Below are 23420 nucleotides of genomic sequence, written 5' to 3'. Positions count from 1 at the left end.
TCATCTATTTTTAACATTAATGAAATGAGGCAATTATTGGCACTGAATTTCTCCAAATCTATCTATCGCTAGGCCAACCTCGGGCACAACGTGGCTCCCAAATTAGGACGCAAATTTACATTCCCGCAATATGTGTTTAAATACCGCAAACTTTTTAGAACCCTTACTAACTTGTCTACCTTTTGTTTTCCTTATTTTATTGTTATTCCCATCCCCTAGGGTTGGTTCGCACATACTGGCATCATCAGCATATCACACCAGATCCAGAGGCCCTCCACCTCCTCCTCCTTCGAGTAATCCAAAAGGCAAGGGAAAGGCAAGAATGGACGATAACAGAAGAGACAACGAGAATGCAGAAAAGTCAGATGGTCGGAATACTCCGACACAAAGTGACTTGGTCTTACGGTTAGAACAAAAGATACTGGAGTTACAAGGAGAACTTGAGTAGGTCCACAACATAGCAAACCTCTCCCTCACTCTGAACGTCCCAGACGTTAATCAACAAAATATTCAAAACCCAGCACCTCGTCAAAACACACCAAACCAGCATCCACAAAATCCTCCCGCACCACATCAATATGCAACTCCACCTCAAAATCCCAATCCTTTACCAATACCAACTCCACCACAACACCATCATCAACCAATCCAGTACACACAAACAACTACCTATCACACTCATCAGAACACACCACAACCTATCCCCGATCCTCAAAACTCAATCAAAGACTACCGCTACACCCAAATCTCTGGCACTTACCAAAACAACCCCATATACGTGGAAACCCTACCTTACTCCACTCAACCACTCTCATATACACCAGAATCCACTGAGAAGGACCTGTTCATCCAGAACATGGCCGAGGAACTCAAGAAGCTGACGAGTCGAGTTTAGGGTGTTGAAGGAGGCAAGGGGATAGAAGGTTTGAACTGCGAGGATTTATGCATACAACTAGATGTAGAGTTGCCGGAGGGTTACAAACCTCCTAAGTTCGAGATGTTTGACGGAACGGGCGACCCCAAGGTTCACTTGAGAACTTATTGTGACTAGCTTGTGGGGGTCGGAAAAGATGAAAGGATCCGAATGAAGCTCTTCATGAGAAGTCTTACTGGAGATGCCCTGTCCAGGTACATAAGCCAGAACCCTAAGAAGTGGGCCAATTGGGTGAGTATGGCATCAGAATTTGTGGACCAGTTCAGGTTCAACACGGAGAATGCGCTGTAAGTCTTCTACATCTAGAATTTAAAGAAGAAGCCAACTGAGACTTTCCACGAGTATGCTACCTGATGGAGGTCATAAGTAGCCAAGGTCAGACCAGCACTAGAAGAAGAACAAATGAACAAGTTCTTCGTCAGGGCACAGGATCCACAGTATTACGAGAGGCTAATGGTCATTGAGAATCACAAGTTCTCCGATATCATCAAACTCGGGGAAAAGATTGAAGAAGGTATCAAAAGCGGGATGGTGACCAATTTCGAGGCACTACAGTCCACGAACAAAGCATTGCAATCAGGCGGCATATCAAAGAAGAAAGACGTGGGGGCAGTAATGGTGGCTCAAGGCCCAAAATCTCCACTCACATACCAAACACCTCCACCCACATACCAAACACCTCCACCCACATACCAACCCTCATCTCCCAGATATCCTCAACCCGCCACTGCCTACCATACTTATAACAGCCATCCGGCCTACTATCATTCACCTCCAACTCATCTAAATTACCAGAAACCCCAACCCAACTTTGATCGCAAACCACCCAAACAATACACCGCTATTGCTGAACCCATCGACCAGTTGTACGAAAGGTTAAAGGCCGCTGGTTATGTCACTCATATTCCTGCTATGGCAGTGGAGAACTCATCTCAGTGGGTCAACCCAAACAAAACCTGTGCATATCATTCCGGTATGAAGGGGCACACCATTGATGTGTGCCGAACATTGAAAGATAAAATTCAGACGTTGATTGATAACAAGGTCATAATGGCGAAGGAAGCTACACCCAACATCCGCAACAATCCTCTCCCAAATCATAGGGGTGACGGGGTACATGTAATAGAAACTGACGAAGAATGGGATCCCGAGGGATCAATTGGATTCATCAAAGAGGGTGACGATCCTAAGCCTGCAGTCACGCTCAATCCTATTGTGGTGCAGATACAACCACTAGTTGAGGTCGAGGTAACCGCTTCGGTCCCATTCGAGGTAGAAGTGACACCACCTACAACACACATGTTCCATTTGAGGTAGAAGTGGCCAAACCTTTCACAGTGACAGTAGCAACCACACCTCCTTTCCAGTCCAACGCTATACCATGGGATTATCTTGCTAAAGCCAGGAGGAAGGGAAAAGCAAAGATGGAAGAATCTGATGCTGCACAGGGAATGACCAGAACTGGAAGGATCTATACGCCCGAAAATTTGGGCGGATCGAGCAAGGAGACCACTACCAGACAGCCTGTCATTGAAACTGGTCCCGATGACCTTTGGAGGAAAGTACAGGCGAGAGAATACTCTGTCATCGATCATCTGAACAAGACTCCCGCTCAGATATCCATCCTGTCGCTATTGCAAAATTCTGAGGCGCACAGGAGTGCCCTAATAAAAGTGCTAAATGAAGCTTATGTACCCAACAACATCACCAGCGGAGAAATGGCCAACATGGTAGGGCAGGTACTGGAAAGTCACAAGATCACCTTCCACGAAGATGAACTGCCACCTGAAGGACTAAGCCACAACAGGGCATTGCATATCACAATGCAGTTTGAAGACAAATTCGTCTCCAGGGTTTTGATGGATGGGGGTCCAAGCCTCAACATTTGCCCATTGACCACTCTGAACAGGTTGGGCAAAGGTTTCCACGAGATACAAGCAGGGAGCATGAATGTGAAGGCATTCGATGGGTCTCAAAGGGCCACAATTGGGGAAATTAGCCTCTGCCTGCAGATGGGCCCGACTTGGTTTGACGTTGAATTTCAGGTGCTAGATATATCTGCCTTCTACAATCTGCTATTAGGACGACCTTGGATACATGCTGCTGGAGCCGTGGCTTTTACGCTACACCAGGCCGTGAAGTTCGAATGGAACCATCAAGAGGTGATCATTCACGGAGATGGGAGCAACCCCATCTATACCAGTCAAACCGTCCCGTTTATTGAAAGTAGAAGGAGATTGGGTAGAGAAACTTATCATCACGTTGAGCGTGTCAACGCGATTGAAAAGGACAAGTGGTGGAGTAACAAAAGAGAGAGCATACTGGCATGGTCTGGGTATGAACTCGGTAAAGGGCTTGGGAAGAATCTCCAGGCTATTACTAAACCTATACAGCTGAAACGTCATGGTACTACCTTCGGGCTTGGATACCAGTATACATGGCAAGAGTACGATGATTGGTCACCACCATGGCGTGGACCATATTACCCTCTCGAGCAACCAGTGCCACATCTGGGTCAAACTTTTCACCAGGCTGATACAATATGGGGAACGATAGAGGAAGAAGCTTTAGCTGGGCTGAGGAATTTGTTCCTAGAGGACGAAGACATGGATTGTAGTGCGATAATTGGGGGGGGGGGGGAGAAGGCCTCACCATTCAGACTGTGGAGAAGGGAGCTATTCTCAGGAACTAGACCGCCACACCATCCCGGGCCCGCCGAGTCCCTGGGTAGCTTGGCATTTAGCCTAATTTATTTCTATAGCCATGCTAGGCATTTCAGATGTTTTTCAGTAATTCTTTTTTAAAGACGCGTTTTGTTTCAAATAAACTGCTCGATTTATCGAGCCATACTTGTTTTGGATATTTTCAAAATTTAATCAATGCATTGCTATTTATTATTCATTGTTATCTTTCACATTTTCTTTCTACAGCGTTATTATTACTTTTTCTGATGAACCAATGACTGTGACATGTAATGAGACAACGCAACATAAGGATAGTGACTCGGAAGAAGAGGATGAAATACCTGAGAAAATTGTCATGGAGGTTGAGAACTTTGAGAATAAACCTAAGTCCAACCTGGACGAGATCAAAGCAATAAATTTGGGAGACACTGAAATCGTCAAGGAGACCCGCATCAGCATTCACTTGTCGCCGTCGGAGAAAAGGGAGTACACTCAGTTCTTGTAAGAGTATGAGGACATCTTTGCATGGTCATACGATGATATGACCAGATTAAGCACATATATAGTGGCTCACAAGTTGCCTACCAATCCAATGTGTCCGCCAGTAAAACAGAAACTCAGAAAGTTCAAACGAGACATGAGCCTCAAAATCAAAGAGGAGGTTACTAAGCAGATCAAAGCCAAAGTCCTCATAGTCGAATACCCAACCTGGCTAGCCAACATTGTACCAGTTCCGAAGAAAGATGGGAAAGTCAGAGTATGTGTTGACTATCCAGACTTAAATAGAGCAAGTCCTAAGGACGACTTTCCACTGCCAAATATACACATCCTGATCGACAATTGTGCCAAGCATGAACTCCAATCCTTTGTAGATTGCTTCGCCGTTTATCACCAGATCTAGATGGATGAAGAAGATGCAGAGAAAACAGCTTTCATTACACCGTGGGGAGTGTACTGCTACAAGATGATACCATTCGATCTAAAGAATGCTGGGGCTACTTACATGAGAGCCATGACAACCATCTTACATGATATGATACACAAAGAAATAGAGGTATATGTTGACGACGTCATTATCAAATCCAAGAGGGCCACAGATCACATAGCAGACTTGAGAAAGTTCTTTGACAGGTTTAGGAGGTACAACCTAAAACTGAATCCCGCAAAATGTGCATTCGGGGTTCCTGCAGGAAAGTTATTGGGGTTCATTGGTTCATTGTCAGCCGCCGGGGAATCGAATTGGATCCGTCAAAGGTAAAAGCCATCCAGGAGTTACCACCGCCAAAGAGTAAGAAAGATGTGATGAGTTTCCTGGGACGCCTCAACTACATCAGCCGTTTCATAGCGCAATCCACAGTAATATGTGAGCCGATCTTCAAGATGCTGAAGAAGGACGCCGAAACCAGTTGAACCGAGGATTGTCAAAGGGCCTTGACAAAATCAAAGAGTACTTATCAACAACACCAGTCCTGGTCCCGCCAGATCCAGGCAGAACACTGCTACTCTACCTTGCAGTGCTAGATGGAGCTTTCGGATGTGTTTTGGGACAACATGACGAGACAGGAAGAAAGGAGCTAGCCATATACTACTTGAGTAAGAAGTTCACACCCTATGAAGCCCGATACTCTCTGCTGGAGCGCACTTGCTGTGCTTTGACCTGGACAGCTCAGAAATTGAGGCATTACTTCTGTGCCTATACCACATACCTCATATCCAGGATGGACCCTCTGAAGTACATCTTTCAAAAGCCTATGCCGACCGGAAAATTAGCCAAGTGGCAGATACTGTTAAGTGAGTTCGACATCGTCTATGTAACTCAGAAGGCGGTCAAAGGACAAGCATTGGCAGACCATCTTGCTGAAAATCCTGTGGGAGGAGAATACGAACCCTTGAAAACATATTTTCCCGACAAAGAAGTATCATTCGTGGGAGAGGACATTACTGAAGCTTACGACGGTTGGAGGATGTTCTTCGATGGAGCTACAAACTTCAAAGAAGTGGGCATTGGAGCGGTTTTGGTATCAGAAACAGGTCAACACTACCTTGTATCTGCAAGCTTAGGTTTCCATGCACCAACAACATGGCGGAATATGAGGATTGCATCATGGGGATCAATCTGGCCATCGATATGAATATACAGGAGTTACTCGTTATTGAAGATTCGGATCTTCTGGTACATCAGGTTCAAGGAGAATGGGCTACGAAAAACACCAAGATACTGCTGTACTTGTATCATGTGCAAGAGCTGATAAAGAGGTTCACGAAGATAGAATTCAAACATGTTCCCAGAATTCAGAATGAATTTGCAGATGCACTGGCCACTTTGTCATCAATGATACATTATCCAGACAAGAGTTTCATCGATCCCATCCCGGTGAGGATCTACAACCAACCGGCTTACTATGCTCATGTTGAAGAAGAAACGGATGGAAAACCTTAGTTCCACTACATCAAGGAATATTTGGCCAGAGGAGAATATCCAAAGCAGGCAAAACCACACTCAAAAACGCATGCTGCGGAGGCTATCCAATCACTTCTTCCAAAGTGGAGGGATCATGTATAGAAGAACCCCTAATCTAGGGTTGTTAAGGTGTGTTGACGCAAAGGAAGCTTTCAGATGCTCGAAGAAATACATGCCGGAACTTGTGGACCATATATGAATGGTTTTGTTCTAGCCAAGAAAATACTCAGAGCTGGATTTTTTTGGATGCCCATGGAGACGGATTGCATCTGGTACGTACAGAAATGCCACCAATGTCAGGTACATGCAGACATGATAAGGGTACCACCTAATGAGCTCAACGCAACAAGTGCACCTTGGCCTTTTGCTGGTTGGGGAATGGATGTCATCGGTCCGATCGAGCCCACTGCTTCAAACGGGCACATGTTCATTTTAGTGGCCATTGAAATGGGTAGAGGCTGCATCCTACAAAGTTGTAACCAAGAAAGTCATCGCAGACTTTGTCAAGGATCATATTGTTTACCGATTCTGAGTTCCCAAGTCCATTATTACTGATAATGCCGCTAATCTCAACAGTGACCTGATGAAAGCCATGTGTGAAACCTTTAAAATCAAACACAAAAACTCTACAGCATACAAGCCTCAAATGAAGTTGTGGAGGCTGCTAACAAGAATATCAAGAAGATACTAAGGAGGATGGTAGAAAACCACAAACAATGGCACGAAAAGCTACCCTTTGCTCTATTGGGGTACCGCACTACAGTTCGCACATCAACTGGGGCACCTCCCTATTTACTGGTTTATGGTACCGAAGCTGTCGTTCCAGCCGAGGTAGATATCCCTTCTTTAAGAATCATACAGGAAGCCGAACTCGGTGATGCAGAATGGATAAAGAGCCGCTATGAGCAACTGGCCCTTATAGACAGAAAAAGAATGAACGCAGTATGTCACGGTCAGCTTCATCAGAACAGAATGTCCAGAGCTTTCAACAAAAGGGTCAAACCAAGACAATTCGCACCGGGACAGTTGGTACTGAAGAAGATCTTCCCGCATCAAGATGAAGCCAAAGGGAAATTCTCTCCTAACTGGCAAGGTCCCTACATGGTTCACAGGGTGCTAACAGGAGGAGCACTCATACTTGCAGAAATGGACGGAGAAGTCTGGCCAAAACCAATCAATTCAGACGCAATCAGGAGATACTATGTTTAGACTATTTACATTTTTTCATCTGATGTAATTGAACTACGCTTGACCTGATTCTCGTTTAAGAGGTGATACGTAGGCAGCCCTGTGGGTTCAGTCATATCATAATAAAATTTTCATTTCCCCCAGAACCAGAAACTGGAGGAGGACCCTCAAAATTTGGGAGCAAGTCCAGCCAACGCCATCGTATGCCAGACTGTCAGAAATTGGTTGAGAAACTGGGGCAAAATTTTGAGAGGGATCTCAAAATTCCGGAGAAGGTTCAGCAAGTCTCGTCACACGCAAACGGCTGAAGGATCATTTACCAAACTGGGGCAGAATTTTGAGGAGGACCCTCAAAATTCTAGTGCAAGAAGGCTGCAATGTCTCCGAAATGTGTTACAGTCACTAGTTCATCTAAAAATTACTTGATATTTCACTATGTTTTCTAGAGTAACTCTACTTTCATCAATAAGTGTATATTTCGAAAACTCTATTTCCGTGACAGCCAGGTGTTACCCAGGGTAACTCAAACAAGGCCTCCAGAACGGAGCAAAGTACAGCCATCAGACAAAGGCGCGAACCAACCTCCCCTTACAAAACTTACAATTTTTTCTTTAAACGCAGGGACACCTGACGTAACAGTAGCATTTGCAAGTATATACACGCAGCAAAATCACTATCAATCGGGCCACCAGACACCAAATATATCTCCAACTAAGACACATTTTACTCCTATTTGCTACTTGTTCACTGCATAAGGCTAAGCACTGCCTTCTCTTTGCATGAGACTATGCTCTGTCTCAAAATCTTGCATGAGGCTAAGCCCTGCCTTCCCATTTGCATAAGGCTAAGCATTGCCTTCTCTCTGCATGAGACTAAGACCTGTCTCAAATCTTTGCATAAGGCTAAGCCCTGCCTCCATATTTGCATAAGGCTAAGCACTGCCTTCCATTTGCATGGGACTAAGCCATGTCCCGAATCTTGCATGAGACTAAGCTCTGTCTCCATCTGCATGAGGCTAAGCCTGCCTCCATATCTGCATAAGGCTAAGCATTGCCTTCTCTCTGCATGAGACTAAGCCCTGTCTCAAATCTTTGCACGAGGCTAAGCCATGCCTCCATATTTGCATAAGGCTAAGCACTGCCTTCCATTCACATGGGACTAAGCCCTATCCCGAATCTTGCATGAGGCTAAGCTCTGCCTCTATTTGCATAAGGCCAATCATCGCCTTTATTTGCCGAGACTAAGCACTGTCTCCCCGGCACTATCTATTTGCTCCTCTTTTGGGCTAAGCTCTGCCCTCAACCTCACAAGACTAAGCCTTGTCTTGCTGATTTTAGCATCATATTATTGCATCTCATGGGCTGAAATATCGCCAACTTGTCCAAGGGCGTCATTGTCTAAAGGCATCATCCTCATAGCAGGAAGACACCATGCCATGGCCTGAGGATCTCTCAAATTTGCACATCATTATTCAAAGGCGTCATAGTTCAACGACATCATCTTCATGGCCTAAGAACACCATTTCATGGCCCGAGAATCTCTTATTATACAATTCATGGCCCAGGACATCATAGTCTAAAGACGTCATCTGCACTGTCCAAAGACAATCTTTCATGGTCCAAAGGGAATCTGCATCACGTTTAAATTCTCGCAGTCACCTATATACTTGCATGCATCGTACTTTAAGTTTTGCAGGTAATCCAGGAGGTAACCATTCTTCAAACGGGAGCACTCTTCGCTCCGGTTTCCGCCCATACCATTTCCACTTTACCATTATAACCGATTCCCATCAATTACCCACCTTACTCTGTGATGTCCGGATAGCTGCCCTATAATCCTTCCGTTACACTCCAGACTCATAATCAGAACTCTATCTGACATCACCCTTCACAAAAGAACATTTGCCGGAACTGGCTACCATTCCTATAACAACTCCATCGGCTTCATTCACCGGTGGGTCCAGAACTACACATGGCCTGATTCCTGTAAAACCAGGGATATGTAGGCAGCTCAAAGACCAGGGTTCGGCCTATATTTTTCAAAACACCCATTCGATCAAAATCGGTCATCATTTCTTTACCCGAAAACTCTTTCATCCTTCCCGGGTAAAGAGGGGCAGCTGTTGATACACAATTTTTTCCTCATATATTTTTAAATGTGCATACACACTTTCAAAATATTGTACATGCATTTACAAACATGCACAAGTGTTTTACAATTTTTTCTACAATTTTTAAAGGCCCTAAATTCATTTATTTCTGCATTTTTAATTACAAAATTGTTCAAAACTATCTCTTATATTATTGTTTGATTATTTCACCATCTAAATTCATCACCTATGTTTATATGGGTGTTCAAGTATTTTTATTATATTTTTTATAATTACATTTGCATTTTTTGAGACTATAATTGCATACTCTTGCAAAAATAGCCCCTATATATGCATGATTACATTACATATACAGAAAATGACTTTCTATATTTTTGTAATGTTAAGTGATTATTCTAAATCATCTTCATGCATAAAAATCATTTTTTTATCATTTAATTAGCTATTTATATAAATTATTTATTAATTAATTGGGTATTTAACAAATAACCTCTTTAATTTCATAAGTTTTCGGACCTAACCCCTAAATATTAACCCAAACCTTTTAAAACCAGCCCAGTCTTCCCCCAGGCCCAAAATATACCTGCCCGACCCAATAATCCGTTTAATCGTGGCCGTTGATCTTTTAGATCAACGGTCCACAATCAACCTTACCTTTTTTAACTCAAACGAACCTCTAACCTAGCTCATTTGGTTAGGCTCCGCCGCCCTTCGTTCCCTAATCTCTCCAACTCTCTCTCAAATCGCCTATAACCCTAATCACCGTCATCAGCGAGAAGTTCCTATCTATGGAGCTTTCGTGCATTCTCCGATCATTACTAGAATGTTATGCCTCCTGGCTGTTTGATTACTTGGATCCTTAAAAGAATCTCAAGGAGATTCAACCTGGTTTTGCTCGGAACGTTTTCACAGGCCTGTCTATGGCCATTTTCGTTTGTGAGTGCTGTTTTCTTCCTATTTTTTGGATCGAATCTATGGGTTTAGACTGATTTCCTTTCGTCTCTGTCATTTTCAAGACCCTAGTTTTATGACTACGTGGGTCTGTTCAGATCCTTGTAGATCTGAAACGATCTGAGTATTATTCGGTATTTTTCTACGAAAAAATTTCTATTTCTCTTATCATTATTTGATTTCAGTGATTTCTAAGAACTAGGGTTCATCCTAAGTTCTCTTCAAACGATTTTCAAACTTCCAAGTGTTGAATCTGACTATTCTTTACTGGTGATTAATTTTTGTGTACATGCTTAAACCCTAGGTCTTTCTGTTTCCCGCACAAGTTATTTCAGTGATTTTTCGCTTTATTTGTTTATTTCTGTCAATCTAATATACTGATTGATTTTTTTATTTGGGATTCGAATCATATTTTCCTGTTAAGATCAGTATATCTCTGTGATTTTTACCTATTTCCTTATTTGTGATGTTAATTAGTGATACTTGCCTTATTTGAACTATCAATCTGATTTAGGGATTTGATTGATTCCTATATGGTATGAGAATGATTTCTTGCCTTATTTGAGCCCTAGTTTTGTACCGTTAATCGACTCTCCTTATTCTAAGGGGTCTCTTCCGGATTCTTCTATATAAATTGACTCGCTAATTGGCTGATGGATTTATTTGATTATCCTTATTTTATGAACTGTGATTCCCGCTTTACCTATTTTATTTTACAACACTAAGTGCTATATATACACTCCTATTCTGATTCTTCAGACACGGACAATTCATAAAGAAACTCTCACTCACACACACACTTTGCTCTCATCTTGCTGCTACTTGTATTTACTACATTGTCTAGCCGGCTGAAAGCCAAGGCTAGACCATTGAGTTATGCACATTCTCATCTTCTGTTTGTTGTCTTTAACTGGCATGTCTCCCCTCTTAATATCCTTTCACATGCATGAAGCTATACCTGTGTGTTTTCCTATTCATTGCCCTGACTATTTCTGTGTAGCCAAGTACATGCTTTCTCTTGTTCGTTGATCTCAATTAACATGTTTACTTCTATCTTTAAACTTCTGATATTCATGTTTATTGTTTTAATCAGCATGTTTACTTCTGTATTTAAACTTCTGCTTCCCTGTTATTGCTTTAAAGCAGTATGTTTTCTCCTGCATCTAAACCTCTATGTTTTCCTGTTTATTGCTTTCAATTAGTATGTTTAGTTTTGTGATTTAAACTTTTGTCTTCCTTAATTAGCACAATCGCCTATGTGTAGCCAAGATCCTGCCTTTCTTGTCTATTGACCTTAAGTAACATGAATACTTCTATGAGGCTAGACTTCTATACCTCCCCTGACTACTGTTTTAAGTCAGCATGATTACTCATGTTGCTATGCCCTACCCAGTTCTATGTAATCTGGCTTTTTTTTTTTTAACTTATGTGTTTGCTGTCTATTGCTTCTAATCAGCTCCATTAAGTTTAATTGAGTGCTATGTAATCTGGCTGTTATAATATGCCAAGTTTCTTGGTATTAATCAGCATGCTTCTCACCCTGTTTTATGTGTTCCTGATGCAGGATTCCTATATTCCTAACCTCTGCTCCCTTCTTTGTGCTATTGTTTGTTCCCAACATGCTATATGCCACCTACTGTTAACTAATGAACTAAGCTAAATCTGGGCAATGGGAATCTTTGCTTTGAAACTTTATGACCATGTTTCTGTTTGTTGTTTGGTTGCTAAAGCCTTTGCTTCGGAGTGCTGCAATGAATCTGTTTCACTTCTAAACTGTTTTCACTTTTAAACTATTTTCACTCCTAAATTGTTTACTTCTAAACTATTTTCTTAAAAACTATCTCCTGTTTTCAACTCTTATTCTTAGAACACCTAGGGTCTTGCCCCTCTAGTGTGAGCATTGCTTAGGAGTCCATGAGACTCCTCTGAACTTTAACACACTGGAGTTGGCTTTCCAAACTTGCTCAAAGGGTTACTTTGAAAGTTTCCTGGTGTGAGCATTGCCCGGGGTCCCTGAGGCCCTTGGGAACTTTGACACACCAGGATACTATTGGAGGCACTATGAGGTTATGGCATTTTTGGACTGGTTGAAGGCCTGGTTTGCCGGGTTTATCCTTTGGGCCTATATTCAGGCTCCCTATAGTTGTAGCAATCTCACTTCTGTAATTCATCGTTAATGTCGGTCTGTAATAACAATTTCTTGTAAACAGATATTGGGGAAATTAGTAAAAGGGAGGGATTCTTATGCATAGCCTGTTGGGAAAGGGTAGATACCATGCCTATAGGTTGTTACAATATTTGTTCACGTAGATACCATGCCTATAGGTTGTTACAATATTTGTTCATGTAGATACCATGCCTATAAATTGTTACAATGTTTGTTCATTTAGACATCATGCCTATAGGGTTCAAAAATTGATCCTGCATTCTAGATAACATGTTCGTAAGTTTGCTGCGGTGCTTGCTTAGATACCATGTCTAGAGGTTATTACAATATTGTTTATCTAGATATCATGCCTATAGGGGGTTTTAAAAATTAATCCGCCCTGCTTGTAAGTTTGAAAAGAATCAGCTTCTGCATACTAACAAGGTTTAAATCAGTCATCCGCATTTTTTTTAAAATTGATCGTTGCATTTAGATACCCTGCCTATAGGATTCTAAAACCAATTTCTGCATTTAGCTTGCCAGTATCTATAAGTTCGAAATCAGTTATTATACCTAGGCAACATGCCTATAGGACTTAATAAACTCTAACCGTTTTAACTGATTCTCAGGGTTCTGATTGCATTTAGACAACATGTTTACAAGGTGTTACAGATTCATGCCTAGGCAAGCCTATAGGTGACCAAGGTCTAATAAAAACTGTGAAATTATGCTTTGCTTATTTGTGACTGCCCAGATCCAACAGGTTCTAAAAAATCAGTAGGCAAATTGATTAGGTCTCTGTCGCTGCGCCTTAACAATGTTGCATATTCTCTGCTTGTCATGCTCACCTAGATATCCTGTTCTAGGACCTTTTTGAAATATCTGAAATCTGTTGTTTGAGACGTGCACTTACTTGATCTATTTGCGGAGGTAAAGTGTGATCCTTTAACTGCTCTATCCTTGGTCCAGTCCTAAGTGTTTTGTTTGTCCCCTAGAGTTTTCTCCTTTTAATTACTGTAGGAGAGTCTAGATCTACCTTAACTAGAAGTCCTAAATACTTCCAGGACTATATAAGTAAAGGGACGGGTAGTGCACGCATAGGATACACCTTAAGGTTGCTAGAACACTTTAGGCTATGAAAGGGGAGGATAATTGGGTAGTAAAGGATATGATGACCTGTGCGCTAATGCCACGTGTAACCCCTCTAATTAAGGAAGGCTTACCGGGTATTGTACAGATGTGATACTATAGGCTAACCAACCTAGGACTTCCCTCATCTTATTTGCATATTTGTGCTTAGACTGCTTATCTGTTAAATCTCCTTTATCTTATATGTGCTTAGACTGCCTATCTGTTAAATGACTAATTCGCATAATTTGAGTTCGGCCGGGACCCACCGTTATGGACCGCGAGGGATGCCTAACACCTTCCCCTCAAGGTTATTTCGAGCCCTTACCCAATTCTCTGGTAATGCAAACCGGTTTCATGAGTTATTCGCTCTAGGTGCCCTAACGTACCATAAATTCGTTAGGTGGCGACTCTCTAAATCAAATACCCAATTCCCAAAAGGAAATGAGTTATTCCAAATGAATGTCGAAACCCGGACTTCCGCGAGGAAAAAGGGGGCGCGACAGGAATTGAAGCGATATCTCTCAATCCCACCATTGCTTCATACTCCAAAGGCAGATGAAAAACTCTACTTGTACTTGGCAGTCTCAGAGATCGCGGTAAGTGGTGTCCTGGTTCGAGAAGAGAAAGCTAAGTCGATCTCTAGGAGAAGGAGAAACGAGATATCCATACTTAGAGAAATCGACACTTCCACTGATAAGCGCCTCTAGAAAGCTAAAACCGTATTTTTAGTGTCACCCCATATGTGTATTAACCACTTACCCGCTTCGAAATATTCTGCATAAGCCCAAACTGTCGGGCCGATTGGCTAAATGGGCCGTCGAACTCAGTGGGTACGATATCGAATATCAACCCCGAACGGCCATCAAGTCTAAAATTTTAGCAGACTTCGTGGCCGATTTCACGCCAACCCTCGTATCCAAAGTCGAGAAGGAACTTTTGTTAAAATCGGCTACATCATCGGGGGTGTGGACCCTTTTCACAGACAGCGCTTCGAATGTGAAGGGGTCCGGGCTAGGCATCGTTCTGAATCCACCCACAGGCAATACGATTAGACAATCTATCAAAACCCCTAAGTTGACTAACAATGAGGCCGAGTATGAGGCTATGATTGCAGGTCTCGAGCTGGCTAAAAGTTTGGGAGCTGAGGTCATCGAGGCCAAATGTGATTCCCAGCTCGTGGTTAACCAGGTCAACAAAACCTTCGAAGTTCTAGAAGATAGAATGGAGAGATACTTGGATAAATTGCAGGTAACCTTAACCGGTTCAAAGAATGGACCCTACATCATGTACCTCGAGAACAGAATGGTGAGGCCGATGCCCTCGCAAAATTAGGGTCATCAGTCGAGGATGATGAAATTAGCTCGAGGACTGTTGTACAGCTTTCAAAATTGGTAGTCGAAGAAGGCCACGCAGAAATAAACTCCACGAGCCTAACTTGGGATTGGAGGAATAAATATATCGAGCACTTGAAGAACGGAAAGCTCCCATCGGACCCTAAAGAATCGAGGGCCTTATGAACAAAAGCTGCTCGATTCACATTGGATGAAGATGAAACATTGTACAGAAGAACGTTCGATGGACCATTAGCGGTATGTTTAGGACGGGGGACACCGATTATGTTCTACGGGAAATCCATGAAGGTACTTGTGGGAACCACTCCGGTGCCGAATCACTAGTTCACAAAACCATCAGGGCAGGATACTATTGGGATAGTATGGAAAAAGACACTAAGGACTTTGTTCAAAAATGTGATAAATGCGAAAGGCATGCACCAATGATCCATCAGACCGGAGAACAACTTCATTCGGTCCTATCCCCATTGCCATTCATGAAATGGGGAATGGATATCGCCAGCCCTCTGCCATCATCTCCAGGTAAAGCTAAGTTCATTTTATTTATGACTGACTATTTCTCTAAATGGGTTAAAGCACATGCTTTCAAGAAAGTCAGAGAGAAAGAAGTTATAGACTTCATATGGGACCACATCTTATGCCGATTCGGGATACCCGCCGAGATAGTGTGCGACAATGGAAAATAATTTATTGTCAGCAAAGTGACAAAGTTCCTTGAAGATCACAAAATAAAGAGGATATTATCGATGCTGTATCATCCCAGTGGGAATGGACAGGCCGAATCAACGAACAAGACCATCATTCAAAACCTAAAGAAAAGGTTGAACAATGCTAAGGGAAAATAGAGAGAAATTTTGCCCGAATTCCTTTGGGCATATCAGAAAATGACAAAATCTAGTATCGGGGCAATGCCGTTCTCCTTAGTATATGGCGCTGAAGCTCTGATCCCGGTCGAAGTCGGGGAACCAAGCATGAGGTTTCGATACACAACAGAAGAATCAAATCACGAGGCTATGAGCACGAGCATCGAATTGTTAGACAAAAAAAGGGAGACCGCCCTCGTTCGAATGGCCACCAAGAAACAGCGAATCGAAAGATATTATAATCAAAGAGCCAATCTTCGACACTTCAAAATAGGGGACTTAGTTCTAAGGAAAGTCACCCTCAATACTCGATACCCAAACGAAGGGAAGCTCGGCCCAAATTGGGAAGGACCATATCAAGTCCTCGATGTCATCGGAAAGGGATCTTACAAGCTTGGCACAATGGAGGGCGAACAATTGCCAAACAATTGGAACATATCACTCCTCAAACGATATTATTGTTAAGGTATGACTTTCTCCCTGTTCATTTGTATTTGATACTAACTTACTGCAGGAGTTCGATCGAGAAGCTCTTTAATACGAAGACCTTAGGTTTTAAAGCACGCGTTGCACTCTTTTTTCCTTAGATCGGTTTTTATCTCAAATGGGTTTTCCGACAAGGTTTTTAACGAGGAAACAATTATATGTGCTACCTGGGGACAATTTGACAGTATCCGAGACTGCGTTACAATCAACCTCGAATACTGGGAGGGCATCACCCTCGGATGTTATGTTTTCAAAGAAGATGTTTCAAATCAACGGGGTTTCAATAGGAAAATTTTTTAAAAATCCAAACGGTCAAAAGAAACGTGCCCATGTAGATTGCCCGAGCCCTAAGGACAAAACATGTACGCATGTATGATCTATTGAAAGAAATACTTTTTCCTTATCTGACGTTCCATGTCTTAGTGAAATTTCTATTTTAAAATTTCATACTTACGATATATTGCGAAAACCGACTCAAGAGCCAATCGCAACTAAAGCTCGAGCAATCAACCCCGTTCTCGGGGACTGCCGTCCGAAAATCGACATGCTCGAATTATTAAACTTCGAAATTCTAAGACCTTACAAAGGCAATCCTCGATTTCATAGGCCACGGCCGCCCCACTCGGGGACTGATACTTCAAACAAGTCTGAAGTATAATCGAGAAACAAGCCCAATGGGCAAATATCAAGTTAAAGGCTACGACCAAACTAACACGGATCGGAGACGTCCGAATTTTGTAATCTAACAGGCCTTCAAATATTTTCACAAAAACGGTTAAACAAGGCTACCCTCGGCAAAATTACAAAGGGTTTCGATAATATCAACTCTCGAAAACCTTAAGGGGTACTAAATTGTTCGAACTCCCGAACAAACTCATGCTAAGGCATAATAAATTTTTATATAATTAAACTTTTTCAAGCCGAAAAGGGAAAAAGCCACTCTTTTGAGGCCATATCGGCCCAATTTGAAGAGCCTAGGGGCCAACACACTTTGAGTTCGAGAACATGTTCTCACTCGATTCGAACCTAAGGGTCCCGCTATCTCGGACTCGAATAAGAACCTACTCGACTACAGATCCATTATCTTTTGCTCCGAAGTCGGGTTTCACTCGAACCCGGCTATAAAAGCAGTAATATTATGACTTCGATCAAGTCATTTAAAACCAAAGTCTCGAACATATCGTTCAAAGTATAAAAATGTGCTAAAACTTTGCAAGGCACGAAACATGATTGAAGACAAAGTTTGAAAAGGCATTCGAAAGAGAAATTTCTTTATATAAATAAAAATATGTACAAGGGACCGGAAAGGGACTTACACAAAAATCCAAAAAAGAAAGAAAAAATTCTAAGTGCCTAGTCTTCATCTTCTCCGCTCTCGGATCCACTCGCGCTCTCGGAGTCACCACTATCAGAGAGCAAAGTTTCAGCTTCGGGTTCTAGCTCCTTCGCTTTCTCAATCTCGACAGCGAGGTCAAAGCCACGAGCGTGGATCTCCTTGAGAGCCTCTCTCCGAGATTGGCACTTGGCATGCTCGGCAACTCGAAGTGCTCGAGTCTGAGCAGAATCGGAGATCTCCTTTGCTCGAGCATGAGCAGCTTCAGCATCAGCTCGGTAGACAGCCATGACCTTCTTTGCATCGGTCTTAACATTTGCAAGTTTGGTGGCCAATCGAGCCTCAAGCTCCTCAATTTTCTTGGTTCGGACCAAGTTTTATTCCTTCATGCTCAGGAGTTGACGCTCGGCCGAAGATAGCTGGGCCCGAGCAGCATTCTTCTCATAGGCAAGGCGGTCCATGTTCTGCTTCCACCCTAAAGTCTCCGCCTCCTTCATCTTGGCTGCCTCGAGGAGTTGCTCGATCTTCTCGGCTCTCTGCTTAACCTGCAAAATTGAAAGTGTGAGTCATTATCCTCGAATAGGCACATAAAAACTATAAACATTTCTTATTACCTGCTCAATCAAGTCAGTTTGTTCTTTGTGAGCTGTTGCCAATTCAGCTCGGACGCCCTTGATCTCTTCTTCTCTTTGCCCATTGAGAAGTTTGAGGGCCTCTCTCTCCTCAGTGAGCCTTTTGAGCTCGGCCTCACACCGGTCCAGCTCCTCCTGGGATTTAGAAAACGCTTCCCGATGGAGCGTCAAGGCTTATGAAATAAGAAAGGAAAGTCAGACATGAGAAAAACAAAAATGATATTGATAAATGGAGCTAAGTCTTACCTGACTCAGGAGTCGATGAGCCTCGTCGAGGATGCTCGGTGCATCCAAATCAGGAGCATCTTCGACCCCCGTGAAGTAACCTCGTAAAAGGTCCTCCCCTCCGTGGGTCGTTCCCGCATCGAGGGGCCCCATGGCCCGAGCTTCTTGAATCTGCCCCTCGGAGAATGAGGGGAGGAGCGGTGAATCACCTATGTCTATTTCCCCAAGCAAGTCACTTGAGGCATTCTCTTCATTTCGAAGGGCCTCAAAACTGGCCCCTTCGGATACGTCCACCGATTACGCATCTCGGTGGGAAGCAACATCAGCCCTCGCTGACTGGGGGACTCTGCTCGGGGCATTTTCCAAGCCCTCCTCAGCCCGAGGCTGAACTTCTTCGGTCACAGCCGGCTCAGCGGCCTTTGGGACTTCGACGCTCTTCCTTCGAGCCACCAGCCTGAAATCGCCGTCTTTGTCGTCTTCTTCTTCTTCATCTCATAGCCGTTGAGCTACATCCACAGATAGGACAGCGGCGTCGTTCTTCGACTAACGAGCCTTGCTTTTCTTTGGTTTCAGAGTTTCGAAGATCGAAACCCTTTTTCTCTTCTTATCCTTAGCCGGTTTCGGGGCCTCCTCTTCCCCAGGTGGGGGCGGCCTCAAGACGGAAGTATCTACGAGGCCTATATGAAAATAAATCGAGAAATTATGGAAGAAAGCACCTCGGAAAAAGATTATCAAAATACACGAAAATAAGCTTACCATGATTTTTGGCCTCCCATCGGCCCTGTGCCAAATCACGCCATGAGCGCTCGGCATACGCCAAGGTCGAGGCTAATTTTCAAACCCAACCGTTGAGGTCAGGGATTGCGCCGGGCACCCAAGAAGTCGCTATATCATAAAAGAGGATATCAATGAGGTGAAACAAAGGGAAACGAAGCAATAAGTAAAAACCATGGGCGAAATTATACTTACGCGTCATATTCCATTCCTCTGGGAATGGCATCTTCTCGACCGGAATGAGGTCAGAGGTCTTCACTCGCACGAACTGGCCCATACATCTTCGGTCTTTGTCCTTGTCTATGCACGAGAACAATACCTTGGTAGCCCGGTGTTGGAGTTTTATTAACCCCCTCGATACAATCGAGGGCCGTATAATCTTATAAGATGGTCGAGGGTGCAGGGCATCCCTTCAACCTTGCTTGAAAAGAATAGAAGCAAAATGACGATACGCTAGAAAGAAGGATGAATCTGGCCAAGTGTTATTTGATACTGGCGGCAGAAGTCGAGAATAACCGGGTCAACGGGACCCAGTGTAAAAGGGTAAGTGTAAACACTAAGGAACCCTTCTACATAAGTGGTGATGTCTTCTTCGGGGGTCGGAATCACCACCTCTTTATTTTCCTAGTGACAAACTTTTTTCACCCGATCAAGGTCATCCTCAGTTATCGAGCATATATACCTCGACATTGGCTCACAGTGACCAGGCACCGATGAGGGTTTATCGACCTTGAAGTCAGAGGTGAGGTCACGCTTCCCAGGAACACACTCTTCGATGCGTGGCTCCACCAGCTTTTTATCGCCGGCCGGCCGCGAAGAAGAAGCTTTTTCCTTCTTAGGAACGATTTTTGATGTCTTCGCCATTTTATATGAGTTCAAAGAGAGAAGAAGATAAAACTGGTTATTAGAAGAGAAGTTTGGCAAGCGGGAGTTGAAAAATTGAAAAACTTGAAGTGCTCTCAAACTTAGAAGAGATTTTGGAAGTAAAGTTTGAAAGAGTTATGAATATGGTCTATTTATAATATAGCAATGACGGTTCAAAGGCATCAGTGGCTGATGGTCAACTGACGCTAATTAATGATTTTGAGAATTGTGCGACGCGACGTTTCGGTCGCCTCCATCGCTTACGTCACGAGGATGATGTCATAATTGGTTGAGTTACTAAATCGAAGACTCAGTTCATTTCTTCTTGTTACACTCCAAGAAACGAGGGGACTATCTTATACGGGTAAAATCGGGTTTGCCTAATTTTATCATTATTTCGTGTTCAAAGAACGAGGGTCAGCCTCGTAATGGCTCAGGCTTGAACACGGAGGTAAGGTGTCGAGTTTGGGGATCGAGGAACCCGTCGAGATCGAGGTCCCCAACGATCGAGACCGAATATGACCAGCCTCGAGCGGAACGCAATAACGGAAAGACCAAATATCCGTAACCAGTCAAAAATCACAGCGAAAATCTCGGAACAAATCAAATCGAGGGCGGTTATTTGTATCAATCATGGGATGTACTTCCGTAATTAGAATTGTACTACAATTAGGATTCCTCTAGTATATAAAGAGGGGTCCCCATCATTTGTAAACCATCTTTTTTACATTCATACAGATCAAGGCAATATAATATTTCTTTCTTCTGCTCATCAACTTACTGCTCTTTTACTAATGTTCTTCAATTATTGTTCTTTAACTGATATTATTCCACTGCTCTCGAGGGTCCATCAGCTTGAGGGCGGTCCAAGCACTGGTTTATTTTATATTCTTGTCAATTTCATCAATTATCTTTAAATTAATCAATTGGTATTAAGCGAAATTACGTATTCTTAAAACCATATACAAGTTTAATTGTTACTCGAATTTCAGGGTAAACACTAACAACTTTCTAACAATAATTAAAAACTCCCTAACTAACTAATACACACAACTATTACGTGCTCATTTCCTAACTGCCTCAATACTCCCCCTCAAGCTGGTAGGTGCGAAGATGTTGAGCACTCCCAGCTTGGAATCAAGAATTCATGGTGTAGTCTTGCAAGCCCTTTAGTGAGTATATCTGCTAGTTGATCTCTTGATCCTACATGTACTATTCTAATCATCCCCTTTTGAATTTTTTCTCTAATGAAATGGCAATCTATCTCAATATATTTTGTTCTCTCATGATATATTGGGTTTACTGCTATCTGCAATGCAGCTTTACTATCACAGTGCAGCAAAACTGGCAATTCTACTTCTGCTCCCAGCTCCTTGAACACCCCTATTAACCATATCAACTCTGAAACCACTGAAGCCATGCTTCTGTACTCTGCTTCTGCTGCGCTCTTGGACATTGTACTTTGCTTTTTTGACTTCTATGCAACTAATGAATCTCCATGTTTCACGATAAAATCTGTTATAGATTTTCTTCTGTTTGGGACAAGATGCCTAATCGGCATCACAAATGCAGTCAAGGTGTTCTTCTTGTTGCTGCTAATCATGATGCCTAATCCTGGTTCCCTCTTCACATATTTAACTGCCTTTATGGATGCTTCCCAATGTGACCTTTTGAGATTTTGCATAAATTGACTAAGTGTCTGAACAGCAAAGGCAATGTCCAGCCCGGTCAAGGTTAGATACAACAACTTCCCAATCAACCTTCGATATTGTCCCTTGTCTTCCAGTGGTTCATTACCTGATCCTGCAACTTCATCCAGTTCAGTAGTTGTGAGTTTTTGATTGCAATCCAAAGGTGTCGAGCTTGGCTTAGCTGTACTCAACCCTATTTCTGATATCAGCTCCAGGCTATACTTTCTTTGGTTCATCATGATTCCTTTGTGAGATCTAAAGAGCTCAATGCCTAAGAAATACTTCAACTCAGCCAAATCCTTAAGCTTGAAGGACTGATGTAATTGCTTCTTGGTTTCTTCCGAGCACCAGATCTTTACCAGTAATTAGCATGTCATCCACGTATACAAGGATGGCCACTATTTTTCTGTCTTGCTTCTTTGTAAACAAGGAATAATCTAGGGAACTTTGCACAAATCCTTGATGAATCAGTGACTCAGTTAATTTGACATCCCGCTGCCTACTTGCTTGTTTTAGCCCATATAGGGATTTGACAAGCCTACACACCTTTCCTTCATTCTCTCCCTGGCTGACAAATCCCTCAGGTAGCTTCATGTATACTTCATCATAGAGGTCCCCTTAAAGGAAGGTATTATATACATCCATTTGATGGATATGCCACCCTTTAGTAGCTGCAACAGAAATCACTGCTCGGACAGTAAACATTTTCACAACTGGAGAAAATGTTTCATGGTAATCCAAACCTTCTTTCTGGCGATATCCCTTAGCTACCAAGCGTGCCTTGAACCTCTCATATCCCTATTGGCTTTGTACTTTACCTTGTAAACCCATCTGCAACCTATTGGAGTTTTCCCTGCTGGTAATGCCACCAATTCCCATGTCTTGTTGTCTTCTAATGCTTGAATTTCTGCCTTCATGGCTTCAATCCGCCTCTTGTCTTTGGATGCTTCATGGAATGTCTTAGGTTCAACAACAGCTGAGAAAGCTCCCAAATAGTTCTGATAAGCTGGCTTCAATCCATCATAGCAAACATAGCTGGCTAGCTGCAAATGGAATAATGTTTAGGTGACTGATCTAGTGCAGCTGCAGTCACATGGTCAGTCATCCAAACTGGTACTCGTTTGTCTCGGGTGGACTTCCTAGTGCCCTCTATATCATGTCCTGGTACTTCATTAGTCATTTGTTCTGTCTCCTCATCAGTGGAATGTTGGTGATGAACATGATCTGTTAGGGTCATGCTTTCTTCCTCGTCAGTTACTCCTGGAATATCATCAAGAACAGCCTGCTCCTCAATATTGAGAGCTGGTGAATGGACTGTTATATCAAGTGGTGGGTTGGTTGTTGCATCATGTGCTGCAAATTCCATGTCTACAAATAGATGTTTCTTCTCTTGTCTCTTATACTTGAAAGGAAACAAGGACTCCTTAAAGACAACATCCCTATTTACAAAGAAACATTGCTTAGATAAATCATACAAGATATAACCCTTTGTGACTTCTGAATAGCCCATTAAAACTACTGTTGTTGCTGTAGCTTCAAACTTGTCATGCATATTCATTCTCTTTGCAAAACATAGACAACCAATAGTCCTTATA

General features: G+C 42.7%; 2 protein-coding genes across 2 annotated transcripts; both read right to left on the bottom strand.

The window, feature by feature from the left end:
* Positions 1-18793: 18793 nt before the first annotated feature.
* On the bottom strand, positions 18794-20134 carry LOC109238790. Its single transcript, XM_019405268.1, has 3 exons — positions 19969-20134; positions 19045-19173; positions 18794-18981 (listed from the first exon to the last, which is right to left on the bottom strand). Exons 1-3 carry the CDS (start codon positions 20132-20134, stop codon positions 18794-18796), a joined length of 483 nt encoding a protein of 160 aa, XP_019260813.1.
* Positions 20135-21611: 1477 nt separating this feature from the next.
* LOC109238789 (uncharacterized mitochondrial protein AtMg00810-like) lies at positions 21612-22742 on the bottom strand. The gene is made up of 2 exons (XM_019405267.1): positions 22644-22742; positions 21612-22178 (listed from the first exon to the last, which is right to left on the bottom strand). The coding sequence occupies exons 1-2, from the start codon at positions 22740-22742 to the stop codon at positions 21612-21614; spliced, it is 666 nt and encodes a 221-aa protein (XP_019260812.1).
* Positions 22743-23420: the final 678 nt, after the last annotated feature.

Source organism: Nicotiana attenuata, unplaced genomic scaffold, assembly GCF_001879085.1.
Source record: "Nicotiana attenuata strain UT unplaced genomic scaffold, NIATTr2, whole genome shotgun sequence".
NCBI classification, from domain to species: domain Eukaryota; kingdom Viridiplantae; phylum Streptophyta; class Magnoliopsida; order Solanales; family Solanaceae; genus Nicotiana; species Nicotiana attenuata.
Note: the sequence above shows the minus strand (reverse complement) of the source record. Positions and strands in the feature narration are given on the sequence as shown.